Source organism: Gambusia affinis, linkage group LG05, assembly GCF_019740435.1.
Source record: "Gambusia affinis linkage group LG05, SWU_Gaff_1.0, whole genome shotgun sequence".
Lineage (NCBI taxonomy): Eukaryota > Metazoa > Chordata > Actinopteri > Cyprinodontiformes > Poeciliidae > Gambusia > Gambusia affinis.
The window spans coordinates 29902592-29928459 of NC_057872.1; the positions used below are offsets into that span (position 1 = coordinate 29902592).

The following is a 25868-nucleotide window of genomic DNA, read 5'->3' on the forward strand; positions in this document are numbered from 1 at the left end:
TTTAACCCAAATTGTAATATTTAGATAAAATTTGAATTTTTACCTTTAAACTCAGATGAGCTTCTTGATTTTTCCTCCCTGGAGCCTTTGGACAGTTCTCTGTGGCTGTGGATACACCTGCTGAATTTGGAGAGGTCTAACTTGGATTCGCTGCGCTCTTTGGGTTCCACTGGATTTTCATCTGGGTTTTAAACTTTCCGTCACCTTTTCAAATCTATTCCGCAAGAAAAACAGCCGGTCTGACCAACAAAGCTCATCAGTTGTGCTTCTGCAGGCTGTCTGAGAGGCTCCGGGGTTTGGAAACGCGCTGAAGTCAGCTGAGCGTCTCCAAGAGTTCAGCTGCGCACTCAACGACAACTGAGTCTCTAACAACTGTTTGGCTATTGGATGGAGCGCAAGAAGTGTGAAATTTAGGGGGTGGGACAGTGTATTTCTAAGGTAAGGGGTTTCATTATTTAACCCATTTTAAATGGTGTTTTTGGTGCCATATTGGTGCTTTTATCTGTTTGAGGCCTAAATAACCTGATTTTTCATTTGGAGGGGATCATTTGGATTTAAAAAATGTTTCTGTCCAATTTGGTCACCCCCACATATTCAACATACATGGAAGTGTCCTTTTTGCAGGGATTGCTGGGAAGAAGAAGGAGGGTGTCGAGCTTGGGACTTTGGAAAGGCAGTTTTGGTCAGAGCCAGTTTGAAAAGGTAAGAAATCCTCTGTTCTGCTGGGACCAATGGGGCCCAATGTCGGCTGGGAGGCAAATGGAGATTCTTTACTCGGGATATATGGAGAGAAAATCAACTTTTCATGTGTATTTTGGTGTATTTGGTGTATTTTGTAGGCAGGGAGAGTCAGGGCTCTGGGTGTGCACTAACAAGGAAATACGGAGAGGTAGCTAGGGGGAGCCATAGCTGCTCAGGAAGGCAGCTCTGTGGGCCTGGGCTGCTGCTGACGGGATGTGCTGCTCATTATAACTCACAAACAAAGAACTCCGGATGACACTTGATTGTTGGAGGAATGGGACATTGGTTCAGTTATTGTTGGAGAATTTCAGCTTGTGGGACCGTCTTCCTTTGAGAAGTCTGGTAACCAGCAGGTTTTCCTCTGTAGAGGAAAACAGTCAGAAAATCTGATTAAATCCCAGAAGAAAACCCAAAACCAGCCACTAAAATGTAACTGGGGAGCTTTGGGCAGAGTCTTAATGAAGGATCAGAATATATTTACAGTTAGCCTAGCATTGCTGTTCTGATTGAAAACATTCAAGATGGCCTCTGTGCTGCCTGGAAACAGGTGAGAGGAGCCTGGCACTTCCTGTTCAGGCAGTCAGAGCTGCCTGCTAAACCCAAATACAGTATTTAAACAATTTATTGTCTCCAAATAACTCATAAAAATCCATTTATGCATAAAATCTGGGCCTCATGTCAGTTCTGTTTCATTAGATGTGCTGAGGCTCCTGTTTATAAAGGCTGAGCTGTTACTGGCTGCCTCACTTTACAGGTTTTTCAACAAAATGACTGTAATTGGTATGCTTAATGAGAACTAATTAACATTTTAATTGAGTTTTATCCTCTTTTTTTTTTTAAAGTTAGAGCTAAATCCCGCTTTAAAACATTAAAATATCTCACAGTCATGATGCTTAACGGTTGAGGATTTTTTTAAAGCTTTGCAATAAATATTAGGTCAATTAAATTGGCCCAAAGGGTTAATTTAGAGCTAAAAACAGCTTTCAGTGGGGATTTACCAACCTAAAGTCACATAATTTACAAAAGAATACACTTTAATTCTCATTATTTTAAGAAATGATTACAAAATACAATATTATTGGTAGATAAATCATATTTGAAAAAGAAACAAGGATTAACCCTTTAGTTACCTGCCTTATCTGTTGGAGTTTGTTGTATTGTGCTGAGAAAGAAAGATGGTCTCCTTTTCCCAGTGAGTTTTCTGAAATAATAACCAAACAAGATTAGTTAAAACACAGAAAGTAATCTAATAATTGTCTCTAAGCAGCAAATGTTTAGACTATGTGTCATTTATAATCAGCTGTATAATGAAAAATGGCCCCTTTGAAGCAGCAGTATAATGTGGTATAAATGTGTCTCAGAACAACTGCTGTGATGACTTTCTTTATTCAACACAGTCAGGTTTTCAAACACACCAAACAAGTTTAATTTGATCTGTTTAAGTGTCTGAAGGTTGATTTCCTGAATACTAAAAATAAATCAGGTCATTTTTGCAGATTAAATCAATTTAAAGTCCATATTTGGCCCGTTTTTCTGCATTTAAAGAGTTAAGCTGAGGCAGTAGTTTCAATCCACAGCTGTGGTGCTGAAATTAGACGGATGCTGTGGATGTTTCTGGAAAAGCGGGTGAAATACCGCCCCCTTGTGGCACTATCAGGAAGAGAAAGTAAAACGGAGATCAAGTCGCCCCGAGGCCTCGGTGGTTCTTTTATTATCAGAACCGCTGCAGTAATGTGACTGGTTCTGGTCCGTTCAGGAAGTTAAACACTCTTTACTCCTGTCGGAGTTTTAAGAATAAATCTTGGGTGTCAGATATCCCAGGTCCTATCAGAATAAGCATGAGATCATGTTGCTTTATGAGCTTCCGTTACGTAATAAAGTCGTTTAGCAGCCGCCCACCAGCAGCTGGCCGTGTCACACCGAGGAGCTATCTGCTCGGTCCATAGAAACCCACAGACAACGGCCTGGTGCTGAAAAGCTGTGTCATGAACAAACATGGAGGCTGTTAACTCCTTCATGGCTGCCAACGGCACCAAGCGAGGGACAAAAATCTGCCAATCAGTTGGAACGTTCCAGAAGAGTTTAACTTCTTTTTTTTTTTTTTTTTTTTTTTTTTTAACCCAGTTCTTTCAGTGATCATGTTGAACAGAACCAGGGTTATAAAGCTGTGGTACTATTAATTATACATCGATTGGGTAATGAATACTCAGCAGAAGATGCCATCTTCAAAAAAATGTATTAAATTATTGATTAACTAACTCATTTGTTGTCGCCATTTTGCAACCAGCTTAAGCTAGGAGGAGAGAGGAGTACCGTAATTAACCACAGCTGATGTAAACTGCTTGTGTGTAGGGGAAAAAAATCTCACATCAGTTGAAAAGGCTAATAATAGATTCATAAACTCAAAAACAAAGGATATTATATCTATAATTTCAGTATGTTTTAGTTAGTTTTATAAACGCATTATGTAGACCTAGTCAGTTATGGTTTCCCCCTTTAATTACCGTTTTAGTTTATTTCAGCTAACAAAAATGTTTTCTTTCAGTTTTTGTTATTTCATTTGTTTGGGTTAAATACTTAGATTCATTTTTTCAGGGTTCTAATGATGCCAGAGGTCACAGTGGTTTCTCTTCCAGCCATCGTTGGTGTTTGAATTGAGCTGAACTCCCATAAAATTCCCATTATCAAATAGATCAGAAAGAGTTCAGGCGATCAAATCTGAAACCAGCTACATTGCTTTATTTACTCCGTATTAATGTTATACTGAAAGTTTAAATGTGTTTTTCACCATTATAATCATAAAAAAAAAACACTAGAAAAAAACAAATAACATTTTTAGTTTTCTTTGAGATGAAAAAAAAACAGTTTCTCCAACAGCAGTGGCGCCTCCAGAAGGCGAGGTGGATGAGATTGATGAGCTAGTTTCCACGGTAACGTAAAGGAGATGAGATGCATGCGAGCAGTGGGGAGTTTTAAGTGGAACAAACACTGGCAGCTGGAACCAGACAGGGCTGGATGATGGATCACGTCTGTCACCAGGAGTCTGTTTGTTCTCGGTGTGGAGCGAACCAGAGCCGATCCAGGAAAACATCGGCTTGAACCAAACCGTCAGGGAGACGAAAGACTCACTGCTGCAGCTGGAATGCTGCTCATAACGGAAATAATCTTTAAAAAATATAGCTGTGTTTTATTTTGGATGGTTAAAGTATCTTCCAGTTCCTGTGTTATTATGAATACATATTACCTGAAAATGGTCTTAAAACATTATTATAGTTTATCGCAATAATTACCGGGATAATTTATCATCCAGCAGATTTTTGTTATGCTGAATAATCTTTCCCTTCCTCTGCTGCAGATCATCGTCACCATGATGGACGAGGAGATACAAGAGGACCACAGCAAGCTGAAGCAGGGCCTAGTCAAAGTCCTGCAGTGCGTGGCCACCATCTCGTCGGCGGCAGCCGTGGTCAACCCCATCTTCGGCGTGGCGGGCTCCCTGATCCGGGTGGTGCTGCACCACGTGGACGATGAGGACATCCGCACGCTGAAGCGCGAGTTCGGCACCGTCCACCAGAAGCTGGACGAGCTGTCCCAGCAGAACCGCCGGACGCTGGTCCAGATCGAGAAGGAGACGCTGGACGGCCAGTACTGCCACGTGGAGGAGAACCTGAAGAACCAGTTCAGGAAGTTCATGGCCATGGTGGAGGCGCGGCCGGAGCACCGCGACGGCAAGAAGGACGACTTCGAGGAGAGCTACGCCAACGACCTGGGCGACCAGAACCTGCACACGCTGTACGACGGCGTGGTGGGCAAGCGCAAGCTGTTCAGCCGGCCGATCCTGGAGGTGTACCTGAAGCACTCGCAGGGCGACCCCCGCGTCATGGAGCGCCTCTGCACGCGCCTCACGTACCTGTTCTGCATCGGCCTCATCGCCCTGATGGGCTACGCCGCCGTCATCGGCGACGACGAGGAGGGGCTGAGCGAGGAGTGGGCCGAGAAGATGGAGCATGTGCAGGAGAAGATGCAGGAGGCGCTGCGCAGGTGCACATGAGGAGGAAGGAAGGCTCAACATTCCCACCTCAACTCCCGCTCTCTCTGTCCACATCATCTCCTTTTTACCGCGCGAACCTGAAGGCAACATCTGCCAAATCCTGCTGCACGAAAACAGGCTGTTGATTGGTTGCTTTCACATCACAGCCAATTAAAACATAGAGATAAATTCACCTTAATCAAATGAAAACACTAATTTAGATTTAATTTTTAAAAAAAGCATTTAGACGCAAATGTGTATTTTTGGGGCAGATCAGAATCTAAGAAACGATTAAAAAACACAAAATATTACCAAATATTTTTCTCTAATTTCTAGTGCAAATATGAGGACACTTGAAATTAGACAAAACTAAAATATATAAGCTTGTTTTAAGTCAATAATTCATGTATGTAGGTAAAAAAATACCAGTTCCGCTGACAGATTATTTTCACCAATAACAACATTTTTTTTCTGTTTCCAGTGGAAAAATCTGCCAGTTCAATCAGCACTTCCTGTATTGACTTAAAATAAACTTATTTATTATTTTTGAAGTTAGTTTTGTTTCATTTCCAGTGTGCTAATATATTTGGAGTAGAAACTAGACACGTGATTTGGTGTTTTTGCAGATAACCTCTATAATTATCAACCTATTTATCATGAAACTGCTTTAAAAGCTGCATTAACATGAAATATCTGCATGTTGTATCCATTTTATGAATAATATTTCAGCGTATTTATCTTTATTTTCCATGAAGTGTCAATGTAAAGTCCAGTTTCATGATATAAAATCACATTTCTGCACTTTGTGGAATACTGGCCTTGTGTTGGGAATCTTCCCGGGGATTTGGGAAGCTGTTGCCATAGTAACCAACGAGCGTCTGGAAGTTTCCAGAATGATGAATGTAAAAGAAAAAAAATCACCATGTATGACCTGTGATCACACTTCCACCTTCATGTTGTTATGTCATTTCTTTTTACATATTATTAATCATTTGTACACTATTATGAGCTGAGATCTTTATTTAGGTGATAAAACTTTATATTTTATTAAAAGTTAAAGACACTAAGTGATGAAAATAGGAAGTTGCTTTTGTTTCCAGTCACACTACACTTTCTTTCTCTCTGTTGGGAGGAAATCAGTTACATTTTGGCGATTGGCTTAATCTTCTGTGCATTTTTTGTGTAAAAATCCTATTTTTGTTTCCTGTCTGCAGCTTTTTAATGAACACAGGAGAGGCACCAAGAGTTGGATTTCTAATGTCTGAGAGAGAATTTATTCTTTTAACCTGTAAGGTGTCAGAATCATGACTTTTCTTTCTTTGTCACCTCCACTCTTCTCTTCTTGCCTGTTTTTTTACCCTGAGTGCCTGAATGTGCAGTACTGTACCTGCTCTTATTTTATTTTTCTAGATTTTATACGCCACCAGGTGGTTGGTTGGTTGGTTGGTTGAGTCCAGATTTATTGTTCATATTTTGGGGGGTTTTGGGTTTGTGCTCGTGAATCGAAGCCGTCCTGCTCGGTTCTGAGCGGATCGGGTTTGTGGTTCTGGATCGTCCCACTTATTGTTACAACACTATTAAAGCTTAAAGCGCTCTTCTTTACGTGGAGGAAAACTGGACCCTGAACGTCTCCTGACATGTCAGATATGTGAATATGTTCATGTTTTTTTGTTTTGTTTGGGTTTATAAATGTTTCCTTCGACATAAATAAAGATGTGAGAAGAAAATTTATTGACTTAATCAATTATTTCACATATTCTGATCAACTTTACTATTGAATGAGAGCTACTGCAGCTACAAACATGCACAATATATATGCACTCAGCTTTATGCATGTTTTCATGGCTGTAATTGTAAGAAAATATCTTTTAATATATCCCTTCATTGATATTTCTATAAGCTGTAATTATATTCTGTAACTGTTTCGTCTAACTACATTTAGGAATATTGCAATGAGACAAACCTGTTAATCTGAGAGGTTTATAGTTCAAACCTGAAGTTTGCAGAGAATAATTAGAGAATTATTTTATTTTTTTTACTAATTTCAATCATTTTTACACCAAGAATTTCAAACCTTTCAACCAATGTTTTAGTCCACAGATTTTCTCCTTTAACATAAAAATAAAATCACGAGTCCAACAGAGATCCAGAAACATCTTCACACGTTTGCAGCTGAATCAGAAAACTCAGCTGAGAAACATCAAACCTCCAGGAATGAATGAAGTTTAACTTTGAGTCTTCCTCAAAATCAAATGGAGATTAAATCAAATCTGATTTACAGATTTCAGGTTTGAGGTGAAATGACAGAAAAATGATGTAAAGTCAAAATATCTGCAAATAGAAACAGCAGGGCTGAAGCATCAAAGCTGCAGACATTTTACCTGCAGACATAAAAGTCAAACCATCAAAAAAAAAAAAAATTTTTATTTTTACATTATTGGTTTAAGTCAGTTTCTGAACTTGATGCTATTTCAGGTGAATTTAACAAAATTGTTTCTGTGTTCTGAGTTTAAATCTAAAAGGTTTGATTTATTATTATTATTATTATTATTATTATTATTATTATTATTATTATTATTATTATTATTATTATTATTATTATTATTATTATTATAAAAAGCATAACTTGAATCCAAAGCATGCAGCTTTAAGAAGCCTGGATCTTATTTCAGTCAGGGAAGAATTCCCTGCAGAAGCTGCTGCAGGTTAAAGTTCAGATCCAGAGTTTAAATTATTCAGTGATACTCAGATTTTCAGTTCTGACCTCACTTTGCTGCATGTCTTTATTCTCTTTAATCTGTTGTTTGAAAATATGTTTTATTTCTGCAGTGACATAAAACTATGAGCTTCTCCTTCAGAGTTATGTTAAAAAAAAATGATTTATAGAAATATGACAGAAATGTGATTAATATCAGAGCATGGAAGGAGCTTCAGGTGAATAAAATAAAAAGATAATATGAGTTTGAAACATATTTTCTTATATTTTGTTTTAAAAACAGCAGATAAAAACAATATTTGCTAACACGTCCAGAATTCACTCTCTACAAAATCTGCAAACGGTTATTTTACATGTGAAATAAATGATAATAATTCAGTCAGAGTTTCTGACCTTTGACTCCATCCGGCCTTTCAGTGTTCAGTCTAAATCTGGTTTCATTTTGAAAAAAAGAGATTTCAACGTGTGCATATGCAGAACCAAATGAATGAAAGATAGATTTTTTTTTTTTTTTAAAGATAAGAAACAGTCATTTGTCTTCAGAAAATGCGTAAATTAACTTGCATTTTGCTCATTTCTCCACCAGGGGGCGAAAACGCCCCATTTGGCTCCACATCACACCTGTTTTCTGAACTCCAGGGACCTCGGAGCTAAAAGCGTCATGTCCGCGGTCCCTCAGAGAGAAGCGGTGAAGAAAACCCGCAGATTCACCGCAGGACGCATGGCGGGTTGGGCCCTCAGGACTGACCCTCATGGGACCCGGTCCGACTGGCATCGCTCAGAGTTCGGGAACCAACCAGCAGGAAAATGTGCGTTGCAGGAGAACAAACAGAGACGCTATAAAGTCTTGAATCTCTCACCTGCGCTGCGGATTACTGAGGCTCTTTGCGCCACATCATCATCATCATTATCATCATCCGTCATGTGATGAAGCTTTTTCCCTCTCAGCTCCTTTCGATGAATCCATTTTCACCTGAAGAAAATATGAATCATTTCATGAGTTTTTGGCTGTTTTAAACGACATGACGGATCATTTAAAACAATAATGAAATATTTTCTGATTTAGAGGAGAAATAATTCATGTTTGTGTCTTCAGATGTGCATCCTGTTTTCATGGCGCGTCATGCGCGCGCACAACAGACACTACAGGGGACATTTTAAAATATAAAGAATAAATCATCTGACTAATAAAAAAGAAAAATAAACTAATTCAATTTCAGATTTAACCTTATATCCTGCCTCTTTTATCCCAGTGCTTATTAATAAAATATGTGCTTTTTCCTCTCGTTTTGAATCTTGAAATGCATTCAATCATTTACAGCATCGGGTAAATTTTAGGCCTTACTGGAATGTGGATCATATGAGGACAGAAGATATTTTCAGATCTTACCTTCTGTTTGGATCCGTTAAACGCAATAAAATCTGCAGAAGATCTTTTAAAAGTATAAATAAATATATGCGTAAACTAATCTAATAAAACAAAATCTCTTCTGTTGGAGAAAATCAAACGTTCCTCCGTTGAGGGTAGGAAAGAAAATGGACCCTCCGCAGATTTTTGCGCTCTCTCTCTCTTTCTCCTCCTCTCTCTCTCTTCCTCTCTCTCTCTCTCTCTCTCTCCTGTTTCTGCCTACCTCGCTCTCCCTTTTGCAGATACTGAGTGTGCACCTTCTCTGACTCCATCCTTGGACCCCTGTCAGCTCCACAGTTGACTTGAAAGCAGTGGGAATATTTTTTTCTCTCTCACTGGAAGTGGGCTAAAAATAAAAGTCCAACTTGTCCTCTGGTCCGTGAAGGAGCAGCAGATCCTCTCCGTTCAGGTACAGAAAGCGGCGCCGCTGCTGCAGGAATGCTCTGAATGTGTTTATCGTCCGTCTAAAGGGGGGAAACACGGAGGGGTGTGTCTGATGCTGTCAGGGGATTTGTGCGTAAAAAAGTCTTCCGTTGCGCATTTGTTCTGGGTGCGCATGACGGTTAAACATGATGCAGTGTGGAAACACAGAGGACAAATCTTACTCTGGTATTTTTCCTCATACATTTGTTAATATTTAGACGTTGTCTCATTTTCTCTCTCATCTCCATGAAGTATAAAAATGTGATTGAATAAAATGTGGTTACATTTTGATGGGATCAGAAGGAGGAGGCTCATTCATCCTGGTTTCCGGCTGATTTAAGGGATTTTAAAACTTGCTCCTTCCTTCCTCTCTGAGATGAGTCACGCAAAGATCAAGTGCGTCATTTTCTCCTCTCAGCATCTCCGGCTCCCATCTTGTTTGTTACCTGCAGCCTTTTTGATGTTTTATTTTCTAGCCAAAGTGGAACAGAAATGATGAAACCATGCCCTGTTTTTAGATTCAGGTTCATTCTGCAGCCTTTGAACGCTGATTGAGCGGAAGTGACAGTTTCTGACCTCCGTCCTGCTCCGCAGCAGCAGACCTCCAACCTTGAGGAAAGAACACTCTGCTGTGTTTGCTTCGTGTTTTGCTGAGATTGTTGTGGTGAAGCTGTTCCTCCTCCCTCATGTCTCACCGTGTTTGGGTTATTTTCAGACTCCACAGCTGAAAAAACAACTGTTTCTGTTATTCTGCAAAAATAGCTGTTTATAATTAGCATAATGTATAAACCATAAACATGACTTTATGTGCAGTGGAGGAAGACTGGGACTCTTCATCTGATCATTGATGAAAACCATCTAAGCTTCTGGAAAGTGATAAATCTCCTTTAAGATCAAAAAGCATTAAGTCTCAAAATATACAACAAACATCTAAAAAACAGAAGTATTTCAAATACTTTTGTTTAGTTAAAACCAATCATTTTTCTCACATAAACACAGCATGAAATCTGGGCTAATTACTGGTCCAGACAAAATGAGTTATTGATGCTTCTTATCAGTTTCCTCTGCAATAGAAGTGATCAGTATTTCATATTTAAACCATCTTGTTATCTGGAAGAACAAACTGCTCCAGTAAATCCATGGAAGAGTCTGGGTCTGTTTTAACACTTTGGTGATTTTACTTCCAGTTTCTCCACTGATCGGCTCCTTCATGAAGAGTTTCAGCAGACTGGAGTCAGGGAGCTTTTTTGGTTTGAGGTGATCATTTCTCAGGTTTCTTTAGATGTTTTCAGCATCAGCTCACAGATTTAAGAGGCAAAGATGTTTTATCAAACATTACAACCAGTGGGCTCTGCTAGCTAAACAGCTAGCTCTAATAATGAACATTAGCTCCCCTAATGGTAAAGTGTTACACTAACATAGTATTTAGTAGAAGCTAATGCTAAAGCACTAAATTCAGCCATGTTGATTCCTACCATGAGGAGAACCTCATCTGAATTTTTACATGTATCTCTCTAATTAGCCATGCTAGTGTTTTGTTCATGTAAGTGTTGCATTCTTCTGTATGACTCTTTTTTGTTGTTGCCATTTACTCAATAATGCCTTGGAAAAGAGAGACAATGTGAGGAAACAGAACTGCTGCATGAACAGTAGGATTAACATCAACGGTTTAGAACATTAACAACTTTTTCAAATTTAACAAATCCAAACATTTATTTGAAAACTTGTTGAAAATGTATGCCAATTTATCCCATTCCTCAAACTCACGATGAACACAAACCTCGGCTTTTACTCTTAACGTTTGTCGTCTTCTCTCTGGACTTTCTGTGTTTACAGGGAGATTTCGTCCCTCGTGTCCCAGAAAATGACGAGTCCTCTGGAGAAAATGGTGGCTGAGAAGAAGGAGACCATCGAGGCGCTGATGGACATGTTTGAGAAGGGCGCCGAGGTGTTGGCGAGCGCCGTGGGTGAGATGTTCCCGCTCTGCGAGGCGGCCGCTCCGGTCCTGAAGCTGGTCTTGAGCAACGTTCACAGCAAGGAGGTGTTTTACGTCAAAGAGCAGTTCCTGACGGTGAGGGGCAAGCTGGACGTGCTGTCCAACCAGCTGGAGGACATCGAGTCTGAGCTCAGGAAGGGAGACCTGGACCGCGACTACTTCTCCGTGGAGGAAAACATCAGGAACCAGTTTAGGAAGTACATGGACATCTTGGAGGCGAAGCCGCAGTTCAGGGAGGTGAAGAAGAAGTTGTTTCTGGATCACTTCACTAAAACCGGAGGAGAGAAGAACCTGTGTGTGCTCTACGATGCTCTGATGGGAACCAACACCTTCAAAGATCCGATTTTAGATACAGTAGAGAGGTAAATTCATTGAGGCTCGTTTGCTGTGTTTCCATTACAAATGTGTGCAAATCTCTCAGCTAATAGTGAACGCGGTGTTCCTGTTAAATAAGAAACTTCATTAAAATCACGCATGAATAAATCAGTTCACCCTATAAATGGATGAAGATGCTGCATCATCATCCTCCTCCATCATTTATGCCAGGGATGACTTTTGTGCTCGTCAAAGATGGAAAACAAGTTTTTTTCAAAATTAGCATCTTTCCAATAAGCAAGTTTAAGTTTATTGTCAGAATTTGTTTAATGAAATATAGAAACAATAATGCAATCTACTTAACATTTCTAAAACAATACATACATTATCAACAGAAAAGTTTTTACTGATTACAAAAACACCCATTGAGAAATTTTCTGCCTTTTTGCTACCAGTGAAAACCTGAGTCCTGAGGATTGGCAGCATACAGAATAATGAGAAGTTTTAGCTCAAGCTTTTTGAACAGATCTTCAATGAGGGGCTTAAAAGTTAAATGTTTATCTTTGGTGATGCCAAGACATTTATAAGATGCTTCAATCAATGTGCAGAGCCTGTGTGGTGGTACAGCAGGGAGACATGCAGCTGTTTTCCTCTGGTTGGAGCAACATGGCGCCGCCCTCAGTTTACTAGCATTCAGTAAGTAGTAATAGTAGAGACTGAAACACAAGGGCAATGGATATATCATGACAGGAAATCACATCTGCATAAAGATAAACAGTGTAGGTCCTAAGACTGACCCTGTGGAACGCCCTAGAAGTATCCATAAAACTTGGACAGGCATGTTGTGCCCTCTGTTTACGGCCTATTCAGTAAACCCTTCACCCAAAAGCCTCTTGCTTTCTGTTCTTATTTACTTAAATTGCAGAAATCTCTTGATGGAGCATCGACTGGAAATAAACTCTACAACTGCTTCTGTTTGCAGTTATGTTGGGAGGAACCGGCGCCTCCTGGAGGATTTCTGCGTCCGGATGAAGGAGCTCTTCTGCCTGGGTTTGATTTCTCTGCTGGGCTACTGCGCCCTCACCCAGAGCCCAGAGGAAGAAGAGGACAAGATCCGAGAGTGGAGCGCCAAAATCGAAGAGGTAGAGTCTAAGATGAAGGCAGCCATCGAGTCCTGCATAGCTGCGTTTCCAGAGCAAGCGAAACTAGACGTGCAGCGCCTCCTGCAGGAGACAGAGGAGGAAAATCTTCAGGATGCACCTCAGAGTCTTCTGGAGTTCCTGGTGAAAAAGTATGACTGGGTCTCCTGGTCTGTGCGGCTGATCAAAAACTCAGGCAAAGCCTTTGAGAACCTGCGAGCCGGGAAGCACTTCCACCACGTGGCGGGACAGAACTGGTTCGAGGTTCTTCAGGTGAACGACGTCAGCCTGGTGGTGTCGTTCAGCACGGCGCCTCAGCCGGTTCCCAGCGACTGCGTCCGGCAGCTGATGGAGGGTCCGGCCAGGAAGGGCAACGCTCCGGAGGCGGTGGAGGCGCTGGAGAAGCAGCTGTGCGGGTTCATCGTTCACGGCATCAGTCGGCACAAAGAGTCTGCAGCCGCGTGGAGCTTCCCGGAAGAATGCCACTACTGGGAACGCCACAAGAACGTGGCCGTGTGTGTGCACTCGGAGTAACGCAGGGCTTAAAGATTTATCATCCATTTAAAGGGGCAGTGTTACGTATATTGTCTCTGTCTCTTTAAGAAGCTCTTGCTCTTCCAAACACTGTATGTCATCATCCTTTCCTATTAACAACGTTTTTACCCGCGTTGCACTGAGAAGCAGCTCGTGTGATAAGTTCAACTGATACACAGTTCCACCAGTGTCTGCTAACTGCTGCTGCCACTAGTCTGGAGGAACTGCGTGGGAAGGGGTGGTCCTCGGTTACAACAGGATTTCTCAAACATGAGTAAAAGAATCAAAGCAACGCTCCAGCTGTGCTTTTCACGAGGGAGTAAAATTATAACACAATGTAAAACTAACAGTCTATTTTACATAACCCCGCCCCTTTAACTGCAGAAACCTTCATCCTCCTGCAATAATGAGGAATAAAATATCATTATTTATCTCTGTATCAGCTGAATATAACTGCCATACCATATATCCTGTAGCTGCTTTAACAACTTTAAAACCCAAAGAACTGTGTGGATCCTCCTTCATTTGACTTGCTTATCATCAGCAGTTCATTTATTAAACTGCATTCAGGAATAATTTCTATCACTGACATGTTTAGCATAATGAACATAATGTGGACCCCAGATAACTGAAGTTTTTATCTTATCAGAGGCGACTTCTTCAGGAGGGAGACGTCACAACGTGCCTTAAGCTCCAGAATAAAGAAACAACCAGCCTGAGATTTAAAGCTGCAGCGTGAAACTTTTATAAAAAATGTTTTTACATATTTGTTAAGATTGTCACCATGGTGTCAAAGTTTGTTATGATAGATAATCTGTGAAAAAAACAATTTCCTCCACTTTCTACATGAGCTACGATTACCTTTAGAAGAAATGCATTGAAACAACCAATCAGAGGCAAGGGGAGGGGCTTAGCGCTGTCAATCAACCTCACCTACTCACTGGTCAACGTGCTAATGACGGAGAAACAACTTACAGTTACAGGAAAACCGTTTATCCGCCATTATCTGTGGTCATGACCAGCTGTGCTAACTGTAGCGTAGCAAAGGGGAGAGGAAGGAGGCTGAGCAGCGCCACATGGAGAGGTGATTGACTGTTGTTTTTTTATTTATAAAAGTTGCATACTGCAGCTTTAAACCTACAGGGTTTGTTGGAAAACTCTCCATTCGGGCACTTTTTACTAAATCTGAATGCTTTTTGCATTAATTTGCTCTTTCTGGATGAATACTGGACCTGGATGAATACTGGACCTGGATGAATACTGACCTGGATGAATACTGACCTGGATGAATACTGGACCTGGATGAATACTGGACCTGGATGAATACTGACCTGGATGAATACTGGACCTGGATGAATACTGACCAGGATGAATACTGGACCTGGATGAATACTGGACCTGGATGAATACTGGACCTGGATGAATACTGGACCTGGATGAATACTGGACCTGGATGAATACTGGACCTGGATGAATACTGGACCTGCTGTCTTCTTATGCTGCTGTTGTTTCTCTTGAATTTTGTTTGAATATGAACGGCAGTGAAAAACTTTCCTCTGTCTATTATTTGTGATTAACACAAGGATCAGGAATGTTTCACCTCTTTATTAACAATAAAAACTCGAGCATGATCAACAGTAGAAATGTGGCTGTGATGATTTTTAACGATTACCGACAAAACAAGCTGTGAATGAGTGTAAACACATGTAGTCGGATATCTGTGCCTGTAGCACAAATGGGATTAATGCGGCGCTGTTAGAGCCTGGTCAGTATTAAATAGGTGGTGCAAACTCAGCAACAGAGACTGGAGCTAAGTGAATTAATATTTACACTTCAGTCAGCAGTTCTCTGACCACAGCAGCGCTGATGTCCTGCAGGCCAGCAGGAAACTGCTGGGCTTAGCAGGACGCCATCAGTCATAATGTGCAGAGCTTGTGGTCTTCGTTTCATATCTCTGTGGATCTGCAGGGTCTTTAGCTGCTCGGCCTCTCTGTCGTAAATCAACCCTGTCAGAATCCATCCAGTTTTATCAGGAATAAACAGCACAGAGCAGCTGAACGATGTTTCCGTTCTGAGACCAACGGCGGCTGGTCAGAGAGCTTCCATAAGCAGAACTGGAGACGTTTTATCAAGATTAGGTACATAAAGCTTCTGTACATAAATGTGAGCAAAATAAATTCACATTATACGTCTAGAATTTGCTACAATTTTGGTCAGATGTGAAAGAAAGACTCTTTCATACTGGTGATGTTTAATGGTCCCAGCTTCAGCTTGATTTAGCTCCAGTAAACGCCAAAATATATTCAACTGGATTATTCACCCTGAAAGGTGCTAAATATTCAAACTGACTTTCCTCAACAAAGGTATCAGTCAGGAGGAGGGTTTAAGTAAGCAAAGTAATTGTAATGATACATAAAAATAAAAGTTGTTACGTTCCAGCAAACGAGAAGAGAAAAATGAACGATTTAGTTTTAAGTTTATTTTAAAATGGCCAAAATATGTTCACATTTTCTGGTAAAATTTGGATTTCACCTTTATGATTTATCATTTTAAAAAAAGTGGACAATGTAAAACTGACTGGAGTGAAATATTTTTATCACTGTACATCAATAAAACATCTGGGAAATGGTTCATTTGTTCTAACATGTTGACATCAGGAGACTTTTGAACTGATGTTGTTTTGATCTCCAGCACAGAGCTGAATTTGACCTCTGACCGATTTATCTGCAATGTTTACAATCATCATGACGTCTTTTAGCTACGTAAAGCTAAAGTTAGAGGGAGCTGCACATCTTATTGGTGTTGATCTGTTTCACCTTTCTCTCTCCAGCTAGCAGACGTTAGCGATAGCTGGGCGCTCTTTGGTTTATCTGTTAGTGTTGACTTTTAAAACAGAACATCACATTTACAACCCAAAAGGACGGTTCCTGAACTGCTTCCTAAATGTGCAATAAACAGAACAAAGTAATTAATATTTCTGAAATGTGAAGTAAGGATTATAAGTGATATTTTATTTAAAAAAACCAAACTGCATTAGCCTCCTTGTATTTGACTCATTTAAACCAACACAGATGTTATCACAATTAAAACAATTCACTTGTTGTTTTCAGAAATGAGATGTTTCACATTCCAGGAAGAACATCCAACATGTTCAGGCTGCAGAGCGACGATTGTCTGAACTCCTGCTGCCTTGTTGTCCAGACTGGTGACTAACGCGTTTGATGCAAGAAGACTTGAAGCCTTTAGAGAAAAAAGCAGAAAATGTAAAACAGCCAGACAGACAGGTCAACAGCAGACAACAGAAACGTCACCAGACAATGACTCACGAAAACCAGCAGGGGGTCAGCAGAAAAGAATACATTTGATCTACTTTAGTTTCTGTATTTAGGAGAGTTTTATTTCTCCCTCCTCTGCCTTGTGCAGACATGAGGAGAGCGGTTTGCTGCGAACAGAGCCAGAGGATTCATTAGTGGTTGTGGGCTTTGCCTGGGTAACAGCTATTGATCCCGGAGCATAAAACGCTCCGACTGTGGCAACGCGTCAATCCTGGCCGTCACCCAGGCTAAACGCTGAAGCATCTGAGGTTCCAAAAGCTCCTGAAATAATAATGGAGCTCAGACGGTGCTAGATGTGGTTTGCAGACAGAGGGCGCTATCAGCACACTGAACCTGAGCGATTCAAGGCCACTGTTTGCTACTTAAAGTGAGTTTAATAAATCATTAGATAGGGAACATCCACATGCTGCATGTTCAGAAACCAGCTACAGGTAATTTATTGATACTGTTTTCCAGGTGGAGGAAATTAGAAATATCTCGTGGAGAAATTCAGGTTCAGAAATCTCCCTGCAGCCTGAAACACTTTCCATCATGCTGAGTCTCCAAGAGGAGATAGCAGCCAATATCAATATTTCATAAACAATATTCAGGCTGAAGGGAGGCTAACATCAGAAAGTCAATCAATGTTAGGATGTCTCTCTCTGCCAGCGCCTGCCAATCCTGGCCCCTGCAGGATAACGCATTTACCCATCAGGCCGATGGGCCGGATCGACCGCCCTGCTGCTCTCCGAGTGGATTAATCCAATAAAGAGCTTTAAAACATTTGTTCAGTGACACTGGCTGCAGGTCAGAACCACCAATCCAGTTTGCTCCGGTCCTGCCAGGTTAGAAATCCACAAGATTAAAGTTTTGGAAAAATTAAGTGTTCTAAAAATGAAAAGTTATTAAAATTGAAGCTGTTATTGCATTAAAACATGATTCTACTGACAGCATATTAAGGTCTACGGGGTTCTTTCTTTTAATCTGTCTACAATGCAAAAGGGAGCAAATTGCCACTAAATAACTCAGATAGATTTTTGGATTAATTATTAATTATTTCCACACCTAAGTTATCTGCAGGCAGATTAATTTTCATATTACGGTAATCTTAGAAATTTTCCAAAATCACAAGGAAGTTTCTGAGCTCCAAAAGCCAAAAATACGCATGAAAAAAGACTGAAGTTTTGAGATTAACCTCAGAAAAAAATTTTTACTTTCATGTTTAAACATTTTTTCAAGAAATTTTAAATCTCAAGGTTTTTTTTCTTGCAAATTTTCCACACAGAAATTTAAAAAATTTTATAGAAAAATTTTCTACTTTTGGAGCTCTGAAATTGTTTTGTTTTTCCTAGAAAAAATGAATCAAATTTTTTGGCAAAAACTGACTCTTCCTTCTTTATTCTCTCTAGAATGGTCATAAAATGTTGTAGATCAATAATATAAATATATAAATCTTGTTCTAAAATCATTAATTATCATTAAATGGGCAGCTATAACATGCATAATTTTAACTTCCTGAGGTTGAAGGAAGTTAAATCCATCATAAGGGGTAAGAATCTCATCCTCTCTGTGCTTAAGAGATCTGAAGAGGAACGGCAGAAGCAAAAGAGGTGGATTAGCAGAGTTTGGTTGGTTGATTGGTTGACTGCTACTGGAGATCCTTCCTGCCCACAGCATCACCACCAACAGCGACTCGCTGAAGAGATTTGGATAATATGAGCAATAACAACATTTAATTTACTTTTGCGATAATTAAAGTGTTTTTGGGTTGAACTGAGTCTGAAAGTGGAATCCATCTGGTTTAAAAAGATTTTAAATCCTCAGAGAGGAGTCCGCCCTGATGTGTCCCCGCTGATGTCATTCTGTCTTAGTTCTGTCTTTGTTCTGTCCTCGTTCTGTCTTCGTTCTGTCCTCGTTCTGTCTTCGTTCTGTCTTCGTTCTGTCCTCGTTCTGTCTTCGTTCTGTCCTCGTTCTGTCTTCGTTCTGTCCTCGTTCTGTCTTCGTTCTGTCCTCGTTCTGTCCTCGTTCTGTCTTCGGTCTGTCTTCGTTCTGTCCTCGGTCTGTCCTCGGTCTGTCTTCGGTCTGTCCTCGTTCTGTCTTCGTTCTGTCCTCGTTCTGTCTTCGGTCTGTCTTCGGTCTGTCCTCGTTCTGTCTTCGTTCTGTCCTCGTTCTGTCTTCGTTCTGTCCTCGTTCTGTCCTCGTTCTGTCTTCGGTCTGTCTTCGTTCTGTCCTCGTTCTGTCCTCGGTCTGTCTTCGGTCTGTCCTCGTTCTGTCTTCGTTCTGTCTTCGTTCTGTCCTCGTTCTGTCTTCCTTCTGTCTTCGTTCTGTCCTCGTTCTGTCTTCGTTCTGTCCTCGTTGTGTCTTCGTTCTGTCCTCGTTCTGTCTTCGTTCTGTCCTCGTTCTGTCTTCGTTCTGTCCTCGTTCTGTCTTCCTTCTGTCTTCCTTCTGTCTTCGTTCTGTCCTCGTTCTGTCTTCGTTCTGTCCTCGTTCTGTCTTCGTTCTGTCCTCGTTCTGTCTTCGTTCTGTCCTCGTTCTGTCTTCGTTCTGTCCTCGTTATGTCTTCGTTCTGTCCTCGTTCTGTCCTCGTTCTGTCTTCGTTCTGTCCTCGTTCTGTCTTCGTTCTGTCCTCGTTCTGTCTTCGTTCTGTCCTCGTTCTGTCTTCGTTCTGTCCTCGTTCTGTCTTCGTTCTGTCCTCGTTCTGTCTTCCTTCTGTCTTCGTTCTGTCCTCGTTCTGTCTTCATTCTGTCCTCATTCTGTCTTCATTCTGTCTTCATTCTGTCTTCATTCTGTCCTCATTCTGTCCCGTTTAAACGTCTTTTCAGGCTGAACGCTGATTGTCAATATTTACACAGGACTAGCTGGACTCTGGCAGCAAAGCTTTGTGATTTCCAACACGTCGTCTGCAGCTTTCTGCTTCTCTACCGTGTTCATCAGGAATTCATTAGTGAGATTTACCAGCCTTTGATGACTGAAAGCTGAAATGCTGTAACGTTCCCGAGAAAACAATAGTAGCAGGGCAGAAAATCCCCGTTTTGTTGGTGTGAGTCCAGAGATGACTGCCTGAACGCAGCGGGGGAGGAGGAGCTGATGACCTCATGGGTGGGAGGTAAATGAGTAAAAGCTTGAGAAAACGGAAATGAAGGCGGATAAAACCAGGAAACGCCACGTCACAGAGAGTCTGAGATTAATCTAAAGACACCAACAAATCAGGAGGATCCTTCAGAACCTTGATCCAGTTTAATGAAGTTTTAGTTTTAGTTTTAGCTGCAGGTAAAGCGTGAAGACGCTTCCTGAAGTTCCTTCAACCTCTGCAGAGAAACAATTTAAATAAATAAAAAGTTTTTAGTAACAATGAAACTGAGAAATGTGGAAGACAAAATATTTTTCTTTTCTGTTCAGTAATCTGATTGGAAACAGTTTAAGAAATAAAATAATTTAAACTCAAGGTTTCACTATACAATAAAATAATTTTTTTTTACACAAAATGTGCAAAACAAAATGTTGGACAGTTGGCATCTTGGCATCATCGAGCGCCATCTGCTGGGGGAAGTTTGGAGCAAAATAATTTATGCTTGTAGAATTCAGAACCTATAAAAAGCAGAATCCGTGTTAAATCAGCAGTTTGCTTTTTTTAACTTAAACTCTTTTAAATTGCAACGTTTTCTTCTGTTTTATTCTCTATAATCTAGACTTTACTGAAACACACCACCATGTACATGTAAAAATAATGTGTTATCATTTTTAATCAAAGTGGCAGGAATGTGCTTCCATATAAGAATTTACAACTGAACAAATGAAAAGTTTTTTATTTTTTATCTCCTTCTAATTTATTTTCTGTAAAACAAAACAACTGTCACATTTATTTATCACGTTATTTAATTTTCCAAACAACAATTAATCATTTTTATCTGAAAGTAACATTTAATCTCTATTTTTGAGGCGATATGTAAAATTGTTTTTAATAATTGCTAATTCTTCAACATTGTTCCAGTTTTATATGCTGTATGATTTATCATTCATATTTATATTCTCAGGTTTGATACTTTTACTGCAGGTTTTACTTGATTTCTTTAACAATTCTTTAAATAAAAACTTTTAAACATCTAAATTTATATTTATCAGCAGGTATTACTGATAACAGTCAATTTATTGCTACAATACAGTAATAACTACTTACTGTATGATTTTCTGTATTGCGTTAAATTTATTTTTCTTTCTCTTTAGTTTTTTTTTTACCCCATATAAAATTTATTAAAATTATTCAAATATGCAAAATAGACTCTGCATTATGTTTTTGCTTATCTTTAAAAATAATTATTATTTTGTTAACATATCTGTCATCTTACGCTTTTGGGCCGTAATTACAAAAATAAATAAAATCTTTAATTTTCAGTCTGGATCCTGCAGTGAAGCTGTTCAAACTAAATTAATATCTGTTGGTCAGATTAGTTTTTATACTGAGGTCATTTAAAGAAAACATGATCAAATGATCTATTTAAAGAGTGCCGTTATGTGTGCTGAGTCACAGCACAGATTTTATCTCAGACAAACTCATTCCTGGTTCCAGATTCCTGTACAGCAGCGGCACGTTGAACCAACCAGACGTTTAATTTCTCTGAGTTTCAGGATTTCTGTGTTTGACCTCAACATTCAGAGAGTTTCTGGGATTTTCCCTTTTCAAAAATAACCTCCAGCCAAAGCCGTGGAGAGTCTGTCTCAGCCATTAGAAAATCACGGAGGCGATCGCTTTATCGATCTGCTTGCTGTTTTCTCTTCTGTCATTCGAACTGTGAAGCTATTCTGTGAATATTCCTACAGATGTTCCACAGATTGCTACAAATTTAAATAGCAGAATCTGGTTTGTCTTTTTTTTCTTTGATGCAACATCTTTAATAAATGAAGCTTCTTTGAAGCTTTTACCAAATGAGATTCATAACACTGTGATTAAACAAAAGCTCTTTCCGTTTGAGTGATTAGATTTGCGGTTAAAAGCGCTTTGACTCGCTTGTTTAAATCAGCCTCCCTCCGGTCTCTATCTGCTCCTCCACATCTAACCCGGGTTTGTATCGACCCGCCTGAGGGACAGACGGCCTGAAATGGAGGCTGACAGTCGGCCGTTTACTGCTGCAGATCGCAGCGTTCACTGATAAAAATATTCTGTCCTTTCTGCTTAAAAACTATCTGAATAATTTATTCATGTTTATCAGGTGAAACTGTTCTGTACTTATCATGGAAAAGTCAAATTAACTTGATTATTTTATGAAAAAAATTACAATGTCTCGTATCTTGAATACTTTTGACCTGAACATTAAATATGTTTGTGTAAAGATGCCAACTTGAATTTTTATTGTTGATTTCACAGATTTAGCTGTGTCAAGTTTATTTCACCGCAGATTCATCCTTATCAGTGTATTATAAGAGGGAATCATAACCGAGTTCATAAAAGCCAACCTGCTGGATTATAGATGAAATACAGTGTCATTTAAACAAGAACGTCACACCAAGAGGTCAAGTAACAGCCCCAAATAAATGACCCTGAAGTGACTGAGATCAGCGTTATCCTGTGACGTCTCCAGCCCAGCTGATGCTGCGACCCGCAGCCTGATGTTCTGCTCCATGTGACCTGGAAACATCTGGAGAGGAGAGGGAGGCCAAACGCTCGCCGTTACTCAGCGCCTGTAAAACCCAAACTGTAGACATTCCTGTCCTGACTTCATCACTAAAACATCCATGAAGGACAGTTTTAACACAAACAGGCTGCATTTCTGAAATGTCGCCCTCATTGTGAGCAGTGTGTGTGTGTGCATGTGTGTTTTGTTAATCCAGAGAAGCCGCCAGACAGAAGGACGTTTCAAGAAGCCCACAAACGTTAATCTGGACTTTGGAGCGTTTAACTGGCTCTTAAACGTGTCTGTTAGTTAAAGTCCTTTTACTTTTATTTAAATGATCTAAATATAATGTAACACCTTCTTTTTAGCAATTAGCTTTGTTCTTGTAGTGATTTAGTGCTGACTAGTCCAGCCAACATGAACAGTGAACGGTTTAATAATGCTTAATAATTGTTTTCTTCATGTCCTTTTTCCTGTTAGTTTTCTCAAGATAACAAATTAATTTTGCATTTTCCTGATGGGTTTCCTGTTAATTTCCCATGTTTCTCTCAAGATTAAAAAATGTAATATGTAATAAAACCATCAGTAAATTAACTCGTTAACAGTAAATGCAGAAAATGTCCATTCCGTAAAACCATAACTTCATCTCCAGACTAATTTTAAATATTCCACCAAAGTGGGCGGAGCCAACAGACTGAGAGGCGTGGCTAATTGTGAGTGTGAGTGGAAGGGGTCAAAGGGGACGCGGCCAGGAGCAAACTTAACGAGATGAAGCTTGGGACAAATAAAATGTATTTTTACCTCCAGGTGTCACTTATTTTTTAGAAGCTGAGAGAAACTGCTTCATTGGCTGGATGGAGAAAAAGATATGGGCCTAGTCAAAGCCAAAATCTCAATCTTATTTAAATGATTCAAATGATTTCCTTTTTTTTTACATTTCTTAAACAAAAAGTTTAATCAAAAAACATTCAGTGTTCAAAACCTTCTCTCACCAACAGGAGACATCATTTAGGCTTTTACCTGTGAAGCTGATTATTTTGTAGGTAATGAGAAATAAATACATTTTTATCTTCAATGTATGATTTTTTTGGACTTAGTATCAATTTATCTGAAGAAACATCCAGCAAAAACAATATCTAAGCCAGGAAATGAGAACAATATCCACGGAGCTGGAGGTCGGTCACCAGGCCTTGGTAAGCATGCATCAGGTTTCTATGGAAGTCTCTGGGAATGGCGCCACACCCAGATCAGCATGTTCTCAGCTGGATGTTGGAGAACCAGTTGGATTTGCTTATTGTTGAACCAAGCTAACCCATGTTAGCAATGCAAGCTAATAAGTCTTCAGTGATGTAAGCATTGAAGCATGCTGATCCTTTATCTTACTCACAAAAGCAATTAAATATTAAAGACTTCCTCTTTGTTGCTCTCATGCATGAGCTAAAATATTCCACATCTACAAAGTGGTACAAAATATTTTAACAAATACTTTCTAAAACATGCAACTTATCCATTAGTATTGGTTTTAGCATAGCATCTGCTAACCCAAAGACATTTCTTCAATATTTGTGTCTACCATTTTTAAAAAGAACTAAGGAAGTAGCATGGTTAGCACCAGTTCTTTAGCGTTAGCATGTGATGAGGCTCTATAACCTAAATAATTCTTATATTGATCTCCGGAGCATGAACTCCAGAGAGTGGCTCAATGCCTAAAATGCATGGATCAGCTTTTATTCTAGTAAAGTCAGGAGAAACAATCACATCGTTGGACCTGAACATGATAAGAATTAACATTCATATCATAATCAATTGTCAACCAGACAATTAGTGACTTACTGCAGTGGAATATTTGAAAACAATAACCTCTACTGCATATCCAGAACAATATAAATCGGAGAACTTGTCTGTGCTGCAGAACAAGTTTCACTGAAGAATCCAAAAGCTAAGAGTCGACCAAATGCTACCAGGTTTCTTTTTATTGGCACGAGATGAAGCTTGGGACAAATAAAACGGATTTCTACCTCCAGGTGTCACTTATTTTTTTCTGATTTTCTGTTAAGTTGTAATGGATTTTTCATAAAGGCGTTCTGTGAAAGGGTTGAGGCTGAATAAGATCGATTAAAAAAATTAACGAGAAAGGTTTTAGATGAACACACAGTTTAAAACTAAAGCAAACAGGAAATGGAAGAAAAAATGGAGTTAATGCGTCTCGTTCACTCATTCCAGAAGAAATAGTTGTTGGAACTTTAACTAGACCAAATCCAGAAGACATTTTTTCAATAAAAGGCCACTCTCTCCATTTTGTGTCTGTTAGAATAATTATGTTTTATCATTCATACATAATTTCATTTAATTTCTCAACTTGATGAGAAATTAAATGAAACAATAAAAAAAAGGAAAACATTTCTTCTCAGAGAACAATGTCTTTTTAATGTATAGATTACTGGGTAGCATAATTACAAAAGGTTAAAACACCAACTTGGTGCTATGATCCTTTGGCTGTATGTCTGGAGGGGTCAGCGATCAGAGTTTGGTACCGACCTGAACTTTATCCAGCCTCATATCTCACTTTAATTCCAAAATGAGAGGAGGGCTGCTCGCTGGTTCACAGCTTCACCATTAAGGATCAACAAACTTAAAGTAATTCACTGGTGTCTGGTAAGATGTTCACTCAGACTAAGTTAATTAAATTAACTTACATTCTACATTTTAAAATCTAACATGACAAAGAATATAAAGAGACTACGGGTTTAACATGTTTCATGTTTATATGTGTTCTAAATGATTTAGAATTATAAAATATAAACAATGTTGGGTAATAAGTGGCTAAAACTATAAAATCAAAAGAGAGAAAAGATATACATGAGATATTTAGAAATAAAAAACACAAAAAGAAAGATAAACCCTAATTGACTCCTATTTGTTTCTTTCCTTTTCCTCTGTCTGAGCCTCGCTGCGGTGCGTCTGACCTCTGACCTCAACTCGAAGCTGTCCTGCAATGGATCAGATGAAGTCCCTCCCTCATCACCAGCTACTGACATCGATCAAGAAGACAAAGAAGAGTTCCATCACCTCCAGACACTAAAGTATCTGCTGATCCTAATTCCCTGACACCTGGGAACTGCCATTCAGCAAACTCCTGCATGGTGTCCTGCTGGACATTGGACTGAAACTACATTCCTGTGTTTGGATGCAACTGAACTCTTACAACCTCTGCTGATCGACTCCCTGACATCAGCGTGGAGAAGGAAAAGATAATGTGCTTCAGAGACGAAGACAACAAACTGAACTATTTGATGCTTGTTTCATTTGTGAACTGTTTGGACATTGACAGTTCAATGTCAATGTCCTGTCAGTCCAACACCAGAGCCAGTTGGACTGACAGGAAACTGCAGAGAGAGTAAGAGGGGGAGGGGAGGATTGCACCCCAGCGACGCCAGAACCAGGAGGACTCATAAACGTTGTCTGTGGTTGTCTCTTTATGTAGGTTTAGAAAATACCTATCAGTGTCCTTGAGTTTTCCAAGTCAAACTACTGTGATTTCCAGAAATTACAGTCACGAATGTGCGGTTGGCAGTTTGAATCCGTCATAAACAATCATATTGTGTATGTATAAGAATGGATGGATGTGGTTTGTGGTTAAAAA

The 25868-nt window shown here is 39.7% G+C and overlaps 2 protein-coding genes and 1 long non-coding RNA gene across 5 annotated transcripts; 2 read left to right on the forward strand and 1 right to left on the reverse strand.

Annotated features, from left to right (window-relative positions):
* Positions 1 to 401: 401 nt before the first annotated feature.
* On the forward strand, positions 402 to 6498 carry LOC122831819 (protein rapunzel-like). The gene is made up of 2 exons (XM_044118316.1): positions 402 to 702; positions 4097 to 6498. Exons 1-2 carry the CDS (start codon positions 562 to 564, stop codon positions 4790 to 4792), a joined length of 837 nt encoding a protein of 278 aa, XP_043974251.1. The 5' UTR covers positions 402 to 561; the 3' UTR covers positions 4793 to 6498.
* On the reverse strand, positions 710 to 9102 carry LOC122831820. Its single transcript, XR_006370767.1, has 4 exons — positions 8878 to 9102; positions 8348 to 8460; positions 1872 to 1942; positions 710 to 1102 (listed from the first exon to the last, which is right to left on the reverse strand). It is a non-coding gene; the product is annotated as an uncharacterized LOC122831820 (long non-coding RNA).
* A 22-nt stretch (positions 9103 to 9124) lies between these two features.
* Positions 9125 to 14934, forward strand: rpz3 (rapunzel 3). Of its 3 annotated transcripts, none has more exons than XM_044118314.1 (3): positions 9125 to 9304; positions 11155 to 11676; positions 12555 to 14934. In XM_044118314.1, the coding sequence occupies exons 2-3, from the start codon at positions 11183 to 11185 to the stop codon at positions 13300 to 13302; spliced, it is 1242 nt and encodes a 413-aa protein (XP_043974249.1). In that variant the 5' UTR covers positions 9125 to 9304; positions 11155 to 11182; the 3' UTR covers positions 13303 to 14934. The 3 variants fall into 3 exon arrangements, with proteins under 3 accessions (XP_043974249.1, XP_043974247.1, XP_043974248.1); XM_044118312.1 differs by lacking the exon at positions 9125 to 9304 and adding an exon at positions 10374 to 10575; XM_044118313.1 differs by lacking the exon at positions 9125 to 9304 and adding an exon at positions 10377 to 10575 and having other exon boundaries at positions 12612 to 14934.
* The last annotated feature ends 10934 nt before the right edge of the window (positions 14935 to 25868 follow it).